Genomic DNA, 17,755 nt, shown 5'->3' on the forward strand with positions numbered 1-17,755 from the left:
TCTGTATGCACAGCACTGTACTAAGCTCTTGGGAGAGTACAGTATAACCACAGACACATCTCTGCCCACAACGAGCTCACGGTCTAGAGACTGGGACAGACATTAATATAAATAAATAACAGACATGCTCCCAGCCCAGAATGAACGTACAGTTTAGTTACACTCAATTCAGTGCTCTGGACCGAGTAACTATTTAATAAATGATGGATCAACTGGTTAGAGAAAGGACAACCAGAAAGCCAGCAATGGTTTAACAATTCTTCTCCGCATATTACTGTTACTCCTCCGGGAGACCGGAGGAGTTGTGTCATTAAAAGACAGTTGCTCGATCTTCCCTCCACCGAACGCAGGTCTCCCACCCGAAACATCGACGGTCTGTAGGGTTAGGGGCTGGGAGGTTTGGGGGGAAAAAAAACAGTCGGCCTGGGAGATTGAGGCTTCAATCAATCAATCAATCAATCGTATTTATTGATTCAGTGTACGGCGCTCTCATTGCTCAGCGTCAGGAATAGTATTCATCAGGACAGGCCCTGACTCCAGTCAGCTCTGTCTCCCTGAGCCTGCTGGACAACAGGGTCCTGGGATGAGAAGGACGACATGGATGGGTAGAGCACCACAGAATTGCCCTTGAATTGGAAGACTGTGGTGTGTTTTGTAGCGTGGTATGATGATGGGGAGTCCTCGTTAAGCAAGGGCAAGCCTTGGTCCTGAAACTTTAGTGCCGAGAACCTGCCTGGAGGAATTGATTATAAGCTCCTTAAGGGCAAGGAACAGGTCTGCCAACTCCGGTGCACTCTCCTAAGCGCTTAGTATGGCAACGTGCTCAATAAATACCATGGATCGGTTAATAATACTGGTGGTCTGTGCATGCCACTCTTGCAGTCTCAGGTCCCTGCTGCAGCGCAAGTGTGCAGTGAGGGTATCAGGGGGAAGGGGTGTGCGTACTGCAAAGCGCAATTGAAGATTTTTTTTTTCTGTCACCCCTAAGACCCATTCCCAGCCCAGGTGGCCATGGCATAACCGTGCCCAAGTACCACGACTCAGCAGGCCTGTATCTTGCTTCCTGCTGCCATCTTTGTCACCCACTTCAGCCAGCTGTTTTCAGGATTTCATTCATTCAATCGTATTTATCGAGATCTTACTCTGTGCAGAGCACCGTACTAAGCGCTTGGGAAGTACAAGTTGCCTTTGGGATCTGCACCTTCCTCTCCACTGAGAGCACAGTCCCAGCAGACAGTCCCATGCGAGCTTAGTACACTAGCAAATGTTATGTAGAAGCAGGTGGCATTTGACCCATGCCTCTTAAATCACTCTAGTGTTTGCTTTACTCTAGAGGGATGAGGGTAATCTGTTTGCTTGCTTGTTTGGTCTCACTAATTCTTGGAACTCTTTAGTGAAAGGAGATGTTCACTGTTTGAGACTGTGGTGTTCCTCCAGTGTCCTGTTAGTTCTCTCTGGGCCTGTTGGCCGATCTCCCCCTCCCACAGACTGGCTTCCAGTGATCCAGGACCCAGCCTCTCCTGAGTGAAACGGCCGGTACAGCCCATGGCATTCCCACTATACACAAACCAAGCCTAAGCCCAGCCTAGGATGTGACTCCCAACCTGGGAAAGGACCAACATTGTGACAAGAGGCAGCTAAAATGCATTCCTTCTTTTTAGGTACAGTAGTCCGTAAAAACGAAGTTGTGATAGGTTCCTGTTGGTGGGCAGTATTGTTAAAGTACTACAACTGGTTTCTGAGGTTTGGTTGCCAGATTCTAAACACTGTTGGATTGTCTTGGTCTTTGGAGGTGGCCTGGGATGTACTTCTGCAGTCAGTTGTATTTACTGAGCATTTACTGTGTGAAGAGCACTGTCCTGAATGCTTGGGAGAGTACAATTTAACACACATTCCCGGCCCACAATAAGCTTTGCAGTCTTCTCTTTGTTCACCATTTCAAATCTACTGATGAGTGATGACTGGCCTCAGTATTTCCTAATGCCAGAAAGGAGCAGGAATCCTTTATTCCCCACTTAGCCCAACTCCTTGGACTGCTCTATTTCCCCACTTGCGAACAAGGATAGTTTCTCTCAGCGGAGGCTGAATGAGTGAATACCTTTATGGTGCTGTAGAGGATCATTAGTTCATTCAGTTGTATTTATTGAGCGCTTACTGTGTGCAGAGCACTGTACTTAGTGCTTGGGAAGTACAAGTCGGCAACATATAAAGACGGTCCCTACCCAACAACGGGCTCACAGTCTAGACGGGGGAGACAGACAACAAAACAAAACATATGGACAGGTGTCAAGTCATCAGAATAAATAGAATTAAAGCTATATGCACATCATTAACAAAATAAATAGAATAGTAAATATGTACAAGAAAAATAAATAAAGTAATCTGTACAGAGATATATACAAGTGCTGTGGGGAGGGGAAGGAGGTAGGGCGGGGGAGATGGGGAGGAGGAGGGGAAAAAGGGGGCTCAGTCTGGGAAGGTCTCCTGGAGGAGGTGAGCTCTCAGTAGGGCTTTGAAGGGAGGAAGAGAGCTAGCTTGGCGGATGTGTGGAGGGAGGGCATTCCAGGCCCCGGGGGATGACGTGGGCCGGAGGTCAATGGCGGGACAGGCGAGAACAAGGCACAGTGAGGAGATTAGCGGCAGAGGAGTGGAGGGTGAGGGCTGGGCTGGAGAAGGAGAGAAGGGAGGCGAGGTAGGAGGGGGCGAGGTGATGGACAGCCTTGAAGCCGAGAGTGAGGAGTTTTTGCTTGATGCGTAGGTTGACAGGCAGCCACTGGAGATTTTTGAGGAGGGGGGTAACATGCCCAGAGCATTTCTGCACAAAGATGATCCGGGTAGTAGCGTGAAATATAGACTGAAGTGGGGAGAGACAGGAGGATGGGAGATCAGAGTAATCCAGTCGGGATAGGATGGGAGATTGAACCAGCAAGGTAGCGGTTTGGATGGAGAGGAAATTGCAGATCTTGGCGATGTTGTAGAGGTGAGACCGGCAGGTTTTGGTGACAGATTGGATGTGTGGGGTGAACGAGAGATCGTAGTCGAGGACGACACCAATGTTGCGGGCTTGTGAGACGGGAAGGATGGTAATGCTGTCTATGGTGACAGGAAAGTCAGGGAGAGGGCAGGGTTTGGGAGGGAAGATAAGGAGTTCAGTCTTGGACATATTGAGTTTTAGATGGCGGGCAGACATCCAGATGGAGATGTCCTGAAAGCATGAGGAGACACGAGCCTGGAGAGAGGGAGAGAGAGCAGGGGCAGAGATGTAGATTTGGGTGTCATCAGCATAGAGATGATAGTTGAAGCCGTGGGAGCAAATGAGTTCACCATTGGAGTGAGTGTAGATAGAGAACAGAAGGGGACCAAGAACTGACCCTTGAGGAACCCCTACAGTAATGGGATGGGACGGGGAAGAGGAGCCCGCAAAGGAGACTGAGAATGAACGGCCAGAGAGATAAGAGGAGAACCAGGAGAAGACGGAGTCTGTGAAGCCAAGGTTGGATAGCATGTTGAGGAGAAGGGGGTGGTCCACAGTGTCGAAGGCAGCTGAGAGGTCGAAGAGGATTAAGACGGGGTTGGCATAGTATCGATCAATCAATGACGTTTCTCGAGCATTTACTATGGGCAGAGCACTGTACTACGCGCTTGGGAGAGTTCAGTACATGTTCTTAGTAGAGTGCTCTGCATATATCTATAATTCTATTTATCTATTTTGATAATGTCGATGCCTACTTGTTTTATTTTGTTTTGACGCCTGTCTACTTGTTTTCTTGTGTGCCTCCCCCTTCTAGACTGTTGTCAGGCAGGGATTGTCTCTGTTGCCAAATTGTACTTTCCAAGCGCTTAGTACAGTGCTCTGCACACAGTAAACGCTCAATAAATACGATTGAATGAATGAATGTTCTTCAGTTGCCTGCCTTCTTTGAGTGAATAACCTTCTGACTCCAAAGGCCGATGGCTCAGATTTAATGCGAAGTGAGGACACACTCTGTCCCTGGTTCCAGGGAGGTTATTGTAGCAGCTTGCTTTCCAGTTAGTAGCTAATTCAGCCTCCTCTGTTTATCGTCATAGAAATGTTGTTCTTCTTATTCCACATTCCGAAAAATGCCCCAAGGTCTTCCACTGTCACCTGGTTAGCCAGCAGAAAAAGAACCTTTCAACCCCTCCGGCAAAGGAGAGGGGAGCCCTGCTGATCACTTTTATCATTCATTCATTCGTATGTTTGTATTTATTTATTTATTTATTGAGCGCTTACTGTGTGCAGAGCACTGTACTAAGTGCTTGGAAAGTACAATTCGGCAACAGATAGAGAAAATCCCTACCCACCAACGGGCTCACAGTCTAGAAGGGGGAGACAGACAACAAACAAGTAGACAGGCGTCGATACCATCAAAATAGATACATAGAATTGTAGGTATATACACATCATTAATAAAATAGAGTAATAAATATGTACGAATAAACACAGGTGCTGTGGGGAGAGGAAAGGGGTAGGACGGAGGGAGTGGGAGTAACGGGGAGGGGAGGAGGAGCAGAGGAAAAGGGGGGGCCTCCAACGGGGACAAACTAGTGCTGTCGTGGTGGTGTCCGGATTTTTGGGCCCGTTTGCAAGCCACTTGCGGTGTTCAGTTCAGAGGCCCGAGAGAGGCAAGAAAGTGCTGGGTTTATTTCTCCCCAGAGCTGATGTAAGTGCTCTTCTCATGGGGTGATTCACCCTAGGGAGGTTTAACACATGCTTGCCGAAAAGTAGGTCACTGAGGCGAAGACTGCCTGGAAGAGCCGAAGAGAGGCCATTAAAGCCCAGGGTCCCGCGGCTCGGCCTGGTCGCAGCTACACTCTTGAGTCTGGGAAGTCCAGCTCTAGCCGCGGTCCATTTGGGACTAGGAGGAGACTTGATGAAGCCTTGTCATTCCAATCAATCAATCAATCAATCAATCAATTAATCGTATTTATTGAGCGCTTACTGTGTGCAGAGCACTGTACTAAGCGCTTGGGGAGTACAAGTTGGCAACATATAGAGACAGTCCCTACCCAACGGTGGGCTCACAGTCTAAAAGGGGGAGGCAGAGAACAAAACCAAACATACTAACAAAATAAAATAAATAGAATAGATATGTACAAGTAAAATAAATAAATAAATAGAGTAATAAATACATAGAGTAATAAATACATAGAGTAATAAATACATAGAGTAATAAATAAAGAGTAGTAAATAGAGTAATAATAAATAAATAGAGTAATAAATAAATAGAGTAATATTACAGTAATATAGAGTTATCTTGCCTCCCTCCTTGTATCACTTGACCTCTTCACTGCCGTAGCTATTAAAGTAAAAAGATGTTTCAAGCCATGTTTTCTCCTTCCTTTTCTTATCCCAACTGGGATTCCTGCATGGTTGTCCCAGCGGTCTAGTTGACTAGGAGTTGAGGCTGTAGTGAGCCACCGGCATTCACTTTGTGCACGCAGAGGTGTCCCCAGCCCCCTCCTGCAGAGCTGACCTGAAATCCAGGTGGTCATCTCCCCTGCTGGAATTTCTGAGACAGGCTCAGCCAGGAACCAGATTCTGCTGATGCCTGTTCACTTGTTTTGGTGTCTGCCTCCCCCCTTCTAGTCTGCGAGCCCGGGGTAGGCAGGGATTGTCTCTGTTTTTTGCCCAGCACTTAGTACAGTGGTCTGCACACAGTAAGCGCTCAGTAAATACGATTGAACAAATGAATGAAGGGTAGGAGGGCTCTTTCTGGGGGCAGCCCCCTTCCCTCCTTGGCTGCATGCCCCCCGGGGGTCATTTTCCTCCTAGGTGTCCAGAGGTTGGGGGAAACTATGGTTTTCCTCTCTCTTGCTGTGGGGGCTGAATTAGCCACCTCAATCCCAAACTCTTAGTATAGTGGTCAGTGAGCATTTGGTAAATATGGTTGAAATGAATAAATCTGTGCCCAAAATGAGCTGAAGACTTGCAAGCAAAGCAGAAAAGAGCCAGGTTTGAGTGAGATTGAATAGGCCCCGAGAACCTGCTCACTACTCCCACGCCCCTTTTCACCCCAACTCCTGTGATTCCTTTCTTCCCACCTACTCAGAATGAAACACCGATACCCCGGACCCCGTCCCAGACAAGCCGGTTTTTTGAGATCCTGGCTCGACCCAGCTGGAGAGTTTTCAGAACCCGGGGCTCTTCCAGGCTGAGGCAGCGTCCTAGGGCAGACACTTCCACCTCATCCATTATTATTATCGTTTTGAGCGTCTGAGAGGAGCTGAGGAGATTCTTGTCTCTCTCATCCCTTGTTGCTTTTAGGGAGTGGTTTTGCTGTCGTTGCTCCCAATCTCTCAGCATCCTATTCTGCTTTGGCAAAGTCACCGGAGCAACCAAGGGCAGGAGGGGAACGGCATACACTGCCCACACCGTTAAAGCCAGTTCGGCTTCAGTCCGCTCTCTGGTATGGGTCTGGATTGGAGCGGGCCCAAGCTATCTTCAGCGGCGCCCAGAGATCCGGACCTGATTTATCCCCGATCTGAGGACCCGTGGAAGTCTGACCGGGTTTTGGAACCCCTTGGGGGTTTGAGTCTGGCCCCTGGCATCCAGGAAAGAGGACAGGACAATGGTCACCTTCAGGGGTTTGATACTCTCAGCGGCTCACTGTTGGCCTCAGCTCCTGAGAGCTCCTGAGGAGTCGGAGGCAGGTTGAAGAACTGTTTTTAAATGATGCGTCTCAGCATTGGCTCTGCATGCGGCTGGATTGGTGTAAAGACCTCTTTTCAAAGTTAGATGGGCGGAGCCTCAACATTTCCTCTGGTGTAGGGCAGGGCAAGTGAGATCCTGGGGAAGATGGCAAATCCACCTAAAAGCAGCTGTTGGGACCCTCTCTGGATTGAGTTGTTGTGAATCCCTCGTCTCCCTCTCCATCCCCCCCATCTTACCTCCTTACCTTCCCCACAGCACCTGTATATATGTATATATGTTTGTACATATTTATTACTCTATTTATTTTACTTGTACATATCTATTCTATTTATTTTATTTTGTTAGTATGTTTGGTTTAGTTCTCTGCCTCCCCCTTTTAGACTGTGAGCCCACTGTTGGGTAGGGACTGGCTCTATATGTTGCCAATTTGTACTTCCCAAGCGCTTAGTACAGTGCTCTGCACATAGTAAGCACTCAATAAATATGATTGATGATGATGATGAATGCATTCACAAACTCTGTCCTCTGTCAACCATCTTCATCTGCCCCACCAATAGGAAGCTTGTTGTGGGCAGGGAATGTAATATTGTAATCTCCCAAGCGCTTAGTACAGTGCTCTGCGCACAGTAAGTGCTCAATAAATACCACTGATGATTGATTGCAGCGGGGGACTCCAGGAGTGTAGGGTAGAAGGGTGTTGTTCCTTTGCTCAGAATAGTGTCTGAACCTTAGAAGTCTCGGGGACTGCATTTTCTGCTCTGCTAAAATGCATAATAACGGTGCCTTGTGGATAGAAAATGGGCCTGAATGTCAGAAGGACCCGGATTCTAATCCCCGCCACTTGTCTGCTGTGTGACCCTGGTCAGGTCACTTCTCTGGGCCGCAGTTACCTCAACTGTAAAATGGAGATAAAAACTGTGAGCCCCATGTGGGACAGGGACTGTGTCCAACCTGATCAGCTAGTATCTACCCCAGCGCTTAGAACAGTGCTTGACACATAGCAGTCGCTTAACAGATACCGTCGTCATCAGCACGCTGCTTTGGCTGATGCCAGTGAACTCTCGCAGGTCCTCAAGTGGCCCATGAAACCCTGATTCTTCTCTCTTTCTCAGCATTCAAAGATAGTGCCAGTAGATCAAACAGTTGCTAATTACAGCTGGGTGGCTTCGGGTTAGATTTCAAAACCTGTGGTTCATAGTGGGTGTGCCAGTTGGACTAGAGGGGTGCCTCAAAGTGTCTTGAACCTCTCCAAATTCTACGGTGACTTTGGGGACCAGCTTACTTTTTCCTCCGTCCTCCGTCCTTTCTTCTGAATGGAGGCTCAGGGGAGGAAACCTTTCGACAGTCCGCCTTTCCAAATAGCTAACGCTTCCTGAGAGATTTACAAATAGGAAAACTTTGGAAATCTTGCCCAGGCTCCCTGTTCTGGAATTCGACCTTCATTTTAGAGGGATCTTTTGCCGAGTGAGAATGTGAGGGAGAGAGGGATTATTAGAGCAGAAGGAATGGGATAAAGATTGTGAGGGGGAATGTGCCGGGATCCAGATCCGTTGATCTGTCTTGGTGAAAGTGAAACTATTTAATCGCTTGGCCCCCTCAAAGTGAGACTAAGCCAAGGCCGATGAGTGAACCGTCTCTGGCTGGCCAAGGAGGAGTCCAACCGACCGCTCGTAGGTCTTAAACACCTCGCCATCTGGATACGGCCTTCTGGGGCTTGTCGGTCACGTTGACTGAGCATTTTATCTTTTCTTCCCTCCTGGGGTCCTTGGACCACGCTCAGGGAGGCAACCCGAGCCCATCTGACGCTGCCTTTCTCCCGCCTGCCTTGGCAGATGGAGCTGATGGGTGAGATCCTTGGTGGCAGGCCTGATATTAAGACCTCAGGAGTCTTGCTCTCTGAAGAATGACTCCAGCAATCTGACCTCCCCCCCGGGGAAGGCTAATTTTAGAAAATGACCCAGACTGGGCAGCTTAATTACCACACTCTATTTCAGCCCATCCTCCTGACGTAGCAAGCGAAGCGGAGGCATAAACAAAGATGTCAACAATGAAACATAAATATGGGGTGATGAGGTTTTAAAAAAGAAATGGGCCTACTGTTTGGTGATCTGTGGTCTCTCCAGAACATACGCTTGGACTGGATTCACGTTAAAGGCGCCGACCCCTTTATATGGCCCTAACGAAGCTGTTGGATCTCTCCTAGGCTGGTCAAGTAAGTGTGAGATCTTTTGCTTAATTAGAAGTAAAAACCATGAATGTTATAGTAGGAAGCAGTGTAACCTAGGTATAGGAGTCAGAAGACCTGGGTTTTAATCCCGGCTCCCCCGCTTACCTGCTCTGTAATCTTGGTCAAGTCACGTTCATTCATTCAGTCGTATTTATTGGGCGCTTGCTGTGTGCAGAGCACTTCGCTTCTCCATGCCTCAGTTCCCTCACCCGCAAAATGAGGATTTCGGTACGTATTCTCCCTCCTACTTAGACTGGGAGCCCCATGTGGGGCCTGATTATCTCCTGTCTACCCCAGCACTTGGCTTATAGAAAGTGCTCAACAAATGCCACAATTGTCATTATTGTTAGCGCAGCAGAATCCTTCTTTTATTAGGCCAAGCCATGACATCTTTTTCAGGGAGGGGATATTGGAACCTTGCTGAAGGCGGTGACATCTCAGGAAGCAGATTTGCCTCCCTCCCTCCAAAGAATTATTTGGATCTTTGGCACTAAATGACTTTGGCCAGGCCTTGTGCTTAGGGATCGTGTCTACCAACTCTACTGTATTGACTCTCCCCAGCACTTAGCGCAGTGCTCTGCACACGGTAAGCGCTCAGTAAAGACCATTGACTGATTGTTCTGAGATGTAAACCTGCTAGACCAGCACTTGGTGTGCTTTTTCCGACAGACCGTGCCGTGGTGAAACCCGGGATCAGAATGTTTTTGCTTAGGTGAGTCAGCACAGAAAGGTGTTGTAAGGGGGTTCTCCTGGCCTGCATACCCTGTGCGCTTGTTTTCTAAAAGTGTCTTCTCAGAAACCTCAGCGGGTTGCCTGAGAGAAACCGGAGTTACACTCTCAGTGAGCTTTTAGGCGGATTCATTCAAACCACGGTCCAGGGTTCAACTCAAGATCGTCCTAACCCCAAGCCTTTAGTACCGTTCCTCATCCAGCGACCGAGAGCCAGATCCAGCCTCGGGAAATGAAGTTTGTCTGGATTCATTTAAAACCGAGCACATCGCCGCTAGGCCCTTGCACGGAATGAAGAAGGAGGCTGGCTTGGTACCGCTTTGGCCCCTTCCCGAATGTGGAGCTGGTATTGGGAAAGAACCACCGGGAGGGTCTCGTGATCGCTCAGCCCCGACCCTCAGACCTCTTTGAGCAAGGAACTGGAGCAGTGGGCCCGTCATGATAAAGCAGGGGGTGTGAGGCCTGACCTATCAAGTCCCTTCCAGTTGTATGATTCATTGGATGTCAGTGCTCTGCTTTCAGAGCTAAATTAGTGCCGGGGACATTCGATGCTCTCTTAGTCTGGTTGGGGGATGGGGAAATGTGACCCCACTCTCCTTTCATCGGAAGCCCCTACCTGGACCACCTAGCTGTAATAGGGCCCATAAGCCTGCCGATTTCCTAGGTTTTTGCAGCTGCTTCCTTTCACTTCAGCCTCCGTTCTTTCCTTCCCATTCTAAATACTGAAGAGCCCTTCTTCCCTAGGATATCTGCTGGGTGGGGTATTTTTTTTTTAAAAAAAAAGCAGATTAAGACTGTCAGATACCCCTTTCTCCTCCCCTTTCTCTTCAACCCCCCTTTCCGCCCAGATTGTTGATGTTTGCCATTCTGACTGGCCGTCCAGTGTATAGCAGTAGGTAGATGCAAAGGAGATGGGGGAGACTCTCACCTTGTTACAGCATAGGAACTGTCTGCTCCCTAGCTGGTTCCAACAGGACTTGGGCAGAAAGGTGAGGGAGCGTGCAAGAAGCAAGCGGAAAAATCAAGCAGCATAGTCCTTTTAACAGACACCTCTCCCGTCCTCCCCTTCATAAGTCTTTTTTAACAGGCTTCCACTCTTGGAGTTAGATCAGCGGGACAGTGGGCCTGGGTGGAGCCTGACCACTTTCCTTCCCACCCCTGATGGTAAAGTCAGGGCCTTCCTCCGAAGGGTCCCGTCACCTCCGGGCTGCAGACGGTGAACCAGAAGTAGGCCCTGGTGTAATATGTTTCTTCTCTGGTGGTCAGCAGCTGGGCTGGGTGCCCCATTCTCAGGCCAGCGCGTTGTCCTAGGCACTCAGTGTGACCTTGGGACTTCTCTCCCATCAGGCATAAGGGCCAGGGGCATATCTCGCAAAGGAACAGGTATACATCTCCCTTGGGAAGACACTTTGGAATTTCAGAAGAGAACTGGTCTAGGGACCACCAAGATCCAGACTTTCTGGCAAACTAAAGAAGGGGTGCTGTGTGTCCCCAGGCCAGTCATTTGACTTCTCTGTGCCTCAGCCTCCTCATCTGTAACATGGGGGTTCGTCACCTGTTCTTTCCCCCTACACTGTCAGCCCGATGTGGGACAGGGACTGTGTCCGATTTGTTGATCCTGTATCCACTCACATGCTTAGCGTACAGTAAGCATTTAACAAATATCACCGTTATTGTGGTCCTTAGGGGTGATTGCAGGGACACTCGGCTCATCCTTAAATAAGCTTTCCTTCGCCGCATCACCCGCTGAGGTCGTGGTTGGGATTTTTTCCGTTCCAAAACCTGGGCTGCGAACGGGGATTTTCTAAGTGCTCCCCGGTGCCGTCCCCGCTCTTGGGTCTCCTTCCTGAACGTGGCTAGTGACCCCCACATCCGAGGCGCAGCGAGTCGTGAAAGAGCGGTGGGAGCTCCGTTGGGGGACCCCCTCCGCCGCATGGCTCCCTTTCTGAGATGGGGGGGCCGGCCCCGGGCGGAGAGAGCAGGACTGAGAGGTGACCCCACACCGAGCAGCAGGCAAGAGGCCAGCAGCATCTCCCGCGTCTGAGGGTGCCTCCGACCCTCGTGCCCTTCTAGGCTGGAATAGGTTTCGAAAACGCACCCTGGCAGAAGCGAGGGGAGACCGACTCCGTAGGGGGCGGGTTCTTAACGCCAGTTCTGATCCCCCTCCCACTTCCGAACACAAGCATGGGGAGAATTGGGATCCAGACCTAATTGGAGAAAAAGGAGATGACTCATGATCCCTGGACCGGCTCCAAAGGGAATACCAGTACCGGCCCTGACTGCCGACAGGGCTCGTACAGTCACCGGTCGGGGAGCTGTAAGTTATCCGGGGTTTCCAGGTGGCTGCGCGGGGCCGGCTGGGATCGGCTTCCGCCTAAAGCAGCTCGGGTTGTCGACCCCCCCACCCCTCCCTCACCCCCTACAGCCCCTCCTAATAATTTGATGGCGAAATCCCTTGTGGAGTCTGGAGCCAGCTGCCCGGCCAAGGACCGCGGTCCTGTTGGAAGAGGAATGGCGGGACCGCTTACCAGATCCCTCGCTCCCCACCAGGTACTCTCCCTGCATCAGTGCTGAGCCGTAGCCCGAGAGAGATGCCAGGGAAACCTGTGGGGCTGAAGTTGGATGCCAAATAGCTCACGGGATATGTCAGTGGGTCACATTCCCATCTGAGGGGGAAGGGACACTCACGGACAAACTCCCAAGCCCACCCATTCCCCGGGCTCAGGGGTTAACGGGATAAGGCCGGGCAGCGATGAGCCGATCTGCCCACGCTGGCTGGAAGGATTCGGCTTGCTGTCCGAAAGGGAGGAGGTCGTGCCGGGAGCCTGCGATGGGAATTAGTAAATCAGACCTTCCAGCAGTCCCGGCCCTCCCCAGAATCCCTACAGATAGTCGCACGTTAGAGGACAGTTGATCCAGAAAGTGGGGGGCAGCGGAGCCTTAAGCCAAAACAGGGTAGTTCCTTGTATTTCTCACGATGAGCTACTCCATTCGGAGCGAGGCCCGTAGGTGTAATGGGAAAGCTTTAGAAATGGGTTTAAAGTCACTGACCCAGGGGCCTCAGCGCCTTGCAGTGCCTCTCTGGACTTTTACTGTGTCTGCTCCAGGTGTTTCCACACCCCACCCCACTCTCCTGCCTTCGGGGCAGGTCTAGTCCCTGACCCTACTCTGATAATAATAATAATAATGATAGTAATAATGGTTCTTGTCAAGTGCTTACTATGTGCCTTGCACTGTGCTAAGCGCCGGGGAGGATCAAAGATAATTAGGTTGGACCCAGTCCCCGTCCCACAAGGGTTTCCCGGTCCACGTCGGAGGGAGGAGGATTGAATCTGTGCCGTGTAGACCTCCGGTTCAGGACTCTGTGAATTAGGCCCTCACCAGCACGCCCACTTTCCCCCGCTATTTGCCCCCTTCTTTAATTTAATCCTATCCAGAGCTGGGTATTCACCAGTGGTATTCAGAGTTGTGTTTCACCAGTGGCCGGAAAATACTCACCTTTTAGCAGGGCAAGATGACTCGGGCAAAGATCCTGCAAGCGTAACGAGACCCGATCTTCAGTTCTAGGATGATGGATATTAGGTGGGCACATAGAAAGTTTCCCCATCCGGTTTCCTGACCCACGCAAAGCCCAGGATGCACCCGCTGATGGGGCCAGGTTGTGCCCATCTTTAAGGGGTTATACACAGAGGAGGCCCACAGGGTGCCAGACCCCCTGCAGAACTTCCATAGCATGGGAAAGCTGGGTCTGTGGCCGAGAAAGGGTCATTTGGGAGCAAATCTAGTTTCCAGTCCGAGGATTTTGACCCCCACCGGCAGAGAGGACCCACGGTACCTGCCAGGGTCCCAGATTTTTTTAAATCTGAGGCTAAAGCTTCTATTTGAGAGAGATTTTTTTTTTCCACTTTTTATATACATTTTTTTCCTCTAGGAAATAGACAGACGGTTGGAAAAAAAACTGAAGATCACACAAAAGGAGAGGTAAGGCTGCCGTCTGGTCCAAGGCCTCTGGCTCTCTTCCTTTAGAGACTAGGGCAGTCGCCGGTTTCCTCCCACATTGGCCCCGCTTCTGGACACGCACCGGGCCGGGCTGGGTAACAGGGGCCCAGAGCCACCTCTGAGTAAGGAAGGAGGCCTGCGGGAGAACTGCGGCAGAGGAAGAGGTGTCTGCCAGAGCTGGCGAAATCAGACGTCCGGGGCGCTGACGGGCGGACGGAGCCCGGCCAGTAGAGTCGGAAGGCCAGAAGCTGCCCGTCTGGGGAGACCTGGGACACGTAGTCGTTCAGACTAAAGTTCTGAGACCCCCCCACCACCACCACCAAATTCCCGCCAGCCCTGCCACCCTCCTCCTGTTGCTCGGGCTTCTGGCTCCTAGTCTGCCCGCCTGTCGTGGTGACTGCCCGCTTCCTCTTACCGCAGTTCATCTTTCCACGTTCTGCCCATCCCGCTCCGTGCTTGTCCCATCGCCCAGGCAGCAGCGCCTTCCCTCCTGCCCGGTCGTCTCCCCACGGCCTACGTTTGCAAAATGGGGTCTCTTGGGCTAGCTTTAAGTCTCCAAAAGCAAGCAAGTCTCCCCCTGCCCCCCGGGGGAAGGTGTGGAGGGGGGTTGGCGAACTCTTCCCGCCTTCTGTTCCTCCTCAGCCCCCTCCCGCCCATCCGTGCAACTCTCATTGCTTTCATCTTTCCCTGCCTCCATGGTTTCCGTCCATAGTTGGGATCCGTGATGTTCTGCTTCCTGTTCATTCTTGATGTGGAGGACCCAGCCCCTTCGGGTCTAGCGCTTGTAACGCACCGGACTCGGAGAAGCTGCCCTGCTAGGTGTGATACCGCTCTCTTTGCCAGACTCAACCATAACCACGTCTCCGCTCCTGACCAAGAGATTCGGGAGCCCTGGGGAAGGAGGGCGGCGGCCAAGTATCCTTGGCCAGAGTCTGCTCTTACACTGTCCTGAAAAGGAGGGCTCGGTTGTTGGTTTGTAGATTTTCCCCTAGGGAGTCCACCATCCCCCAGCCCCCTCTTCAAAGAGATATGGGCGATGATATAATTTGTATCAGAACAGCTTGTTCGCAGGAAATTCTCCAGACGTCCCTTAGCAATAAGATGAGGGAGCCTGCGTGGTATAGAAAACCCTCTCCGTAGAGGGTGAGTCAGGAGCTGCAGATCTCAAGCCGGAGGGCTCGGCTCTCGGCGGTTGGCTGTGTTCCCTGGGTGGCCCGGGGAGTGGAAATCTACGCGGGGGGCAGTTGTCCTTGGAGAGCTGGGTGTCCCTGGGGCGCTGGACCCAGAGGTCAAGGTGCCAGCCTGTAGAGGTGGCTTGTTTTCTCTCAGCAGTTCCGTCCCTCTCTTTCTCTCGCTCCCCAGAGCCTGTGCTGCTAGGGCCTTGTATTTCACTGTTGTGGTCATGGCTAGGGCAGGCATTCCCGCTGGTCTTAGCGCCGTCGGGAAGGGCACCCGGATCCCCAGATGTACGACCGGATGGCCTGAAATCTCCCTCCCCGTCGGTTTGGGCTGCCGCTGAGGGAAGTTCGGGTCGTGGTGAGCCTTTTAGTCTCTCCACCTGCCCCCAGCATATGAGGTCACCTCCTTAGGTAGGCCAGGAGGAGAGGGAACTGAGGGTGTTAACTGAGTCTAAGTTCCTGGCACTTTTTTCTTTTTAATCTGGAGCCCAAAGTGGTGGAGGTAGGGAAGGAGCTCACGGGGATGAGAGGAATTGGCGTGCCAGAGCTGCATTGCGTTCCAGCCGGGAGTTGGATGGCCCACGAGGAGCTAACGTTAGTCTCGGGGATGGTGGTCGAGGCGGCCCCTGGGACCCTCCGCCCGTTCCGGCCGTCCGGATCCGCCGAGAGCGCCGCGGTTCCGAGGGCAGCAGTCCTCCAGTTCTGGTCGCAGACCGGAGACCAGGCTCGGGGGCGCGAGGGGTGGCATTCGGCCGAAAGGCCTTTTGACGTTCACCTCTGTTTTTCTCCCCCTTCAGCAGGAAGTCCAAGTCTCCTCCCAAAGTGCCCATCGTGATTCAGGACGATAGCCTCCCTTCGGGCCCTCCCCCCCAGATCCGCATTCTCAAGAGGCCCACCAGCAACGGCGTCGTCAACAGCCCCAACTCCGCCAACAGGCCAGCGCTGCCCGTCAAGTCCCTGGCCCAGCGGGAGGCAGAGTACGCCGAGGCCCGCAAGCGGATCCTGGGCAGCGCCAGCCCCGAGGAGGAGCAGGAGAAACCCATCCTAGACAGGTAGGTGAGCCGCCGCGGGCCTCCAGCCCAAGGCAGAGGCCGGGTTATTGGCAGGATTTCCTGTGGCACCCCCCCCCCCCAACCTCCAACCCTACATCGCAGGGAGCCTTGGGCCCCGGAGTCCCAACCTCACCCTGCCCAGAAGGAAGCCGAACTTGGAAGAGGGGACACGGAGACTTGCTTAGTCACCCGGCAAATGTTTGGCAATTTTGGAGAGAAGCAGAGGGACTTGGCAGCATCACTTCCCTAGGCTATCAGGCCACGTCCCGTTTCTTTGGGGACAAGGCGCCAGGGTAACCGAGACAGCCCCACGAGTACAATCCCTCTTGCAGCCTATCGGCCCGGCAGAGAAGGGTGGCCGGGGCCCACGGCTCGGGGGGAGACGAGCCACGCAACGGGACCCCAGGGGCCGGCAATGGAGAGTGAGGCCCGCAGACCCCCGGGGCTAGCATGGCCTAGCGGAGAGAGCGGATAGGGCCTGGGGGTCCTGGGTTCTAATCCCGGCTCCGCCGCTTGTCTGCTGCGTGACGTTGGGCAAGGCGCATTTCTGGGCCTCAGTTCCCTCATCTGTAAAATGGGGGTTAAGATTGACCCCCCCCCCCAGGTGGGACAGGGACTGTGTCCAACCTGATTAGGTTGTATCTACCCCAGCGCTTGGTACAGCGCTCGATAAATACGATTGAATGAATGAGTGCTTGACGCACAGTAAGCACTTAACAGATACCATTGTCATTATCATTGTCATTATGAATAACCTGGCAGCCTTCTTGGGCTCAGGTGGTCTGGGCCGGAAGAGTCAGAGCCGCCAGGACGATTCCCCCATTTCCTCCAGCCCTTGGTTGAAAGGTGATTTTGACTTCCTCCCGCGCAGGCCGACAAGGATCTCGCAGCCAGAAGACGTCAGGCAGCCCAATAATGTGATCAGGCAGCCCCTGGGTCCTGATGGTTCACAAGGCTTCAAGCAGCGCAGATAAATGTGGGCCCGGGAAGATGCTGCCGCCGCCGCCACCGCCGCCGCCGCCGCCGCCGGGGTGGTCCGCCACGGGTCGCACTGCCGTGGCGGACAGCTGGACTTGAGCAGAGGGAACGACCTGATTTACTTGCACTGTGATCCCCTTTGCTCCGCCCACTGTGACCTTGAATCCCACGCACTGTGACACCCCCCCCAACCCCTCCCACTGTGATCGGCGCGTCGGCAAGGGCTGTCCCAAGTCACTGTAAAAGGAAAGGGTGGGGACGGGGGCCGGGGTCGGGGGGCACCCACCGAAGACTCGGAACGACCAGAGCGAAGAGTCGGCTGGTGCTACTCGGGGCGAAAGCCAGTGCCAGCAATAATGCTCATCATGCTCATCAGCCGGGGATTTCAAAGCCCTAATGGGGGGGATGCTTCCCCAACGTGCATGTCTTCATCACTTAAAGAGCAAGTTCCATTGGAGAGGATTGTTTGTTTTCATCTTTCCCTATTATTTTGTTTGTTTCAAAAGCCTGATTTGCAAGAAGAAAAAGTGCATGGGAGGGGTTTTAGCTGTTTAATGAATTTTTGTTTTAATTGAGGAACGGTAGTTGGTAGTCTTCTAAAAACGTTTCGATGAATTAACTGAAACCAATAGGACTTTGGCAAGCTTAGCTTCTCATTCTGTATTCCCACTGCCATGCTGGGGGGAGGGAGGGAGGGAAGGAAGGGCAGAGGCAAGAGGGGCTCCCCGGGGCCCACGGCCACGTCTCCGGGGCTAGCGGCTCGTGGCGGGGGGCTCGCTCTCGGCTGGCTTGGAAGGGCGCCGCACCCTCCTCCTGTACGGAGGAAGACCAACTAAGTAGACGGGTGTCTCCTCTCTTCCTCACCTTGAGGTGAGCCACGGGGCCCAGATGTGCTGCCCCTCAGAGAGAGAGAACGCCG

At 52.3% G+C, this 17,755-nt stretch overlaps 1 protein-coding gene across 1 annotated transcript in view; it reads left to right on the forward strand.

Moving 5' to 3' along the window:
* SZRD1 (SUZ RNA binding domain containing 1) overlaps positions 1-17,522 on the forward strand; it is a 42,091-nt gene extending 24,569 nt beyond the window's left edge. The window contains exons 2-4 of the mRNA XM_038747251.1: positions 13,561-13,610; positions 15,604-15,858; positions 16,730-17,522. Coding sequence (XP_038603179.1) covers positions 13,561-13,610; positions 15,604-15,858; positions 16,730-16,832 — 408 coding nt within the window. The 3' untranslated portion in view covers positions 16,833-17,522. The remainder of the gene's footprint in view (positions 1-13,560; positions 13,611-15,603; positions 15,859-16,729) is intronic.
* Positions 17,523-17,755: the final 233 nt, after the last annotated feature.

This window comes from Tachyglossus aculeatus, chromosome 5 (genome assembly GCF_015852505.1).
Source record: "Tachyglossus aculeatus isolate mTacAcu1 chromosome 5, mTacAcu1.pri, whole genome shotgun sequence".
Classification (NCBI taxonomy): domain Eukaryota; kingdom Metazoa; phylum Chordata; class Mammalia; order Monotremata; family Tachyglossidae; genus Tachyglossus; species Tachyglossus aculeatus.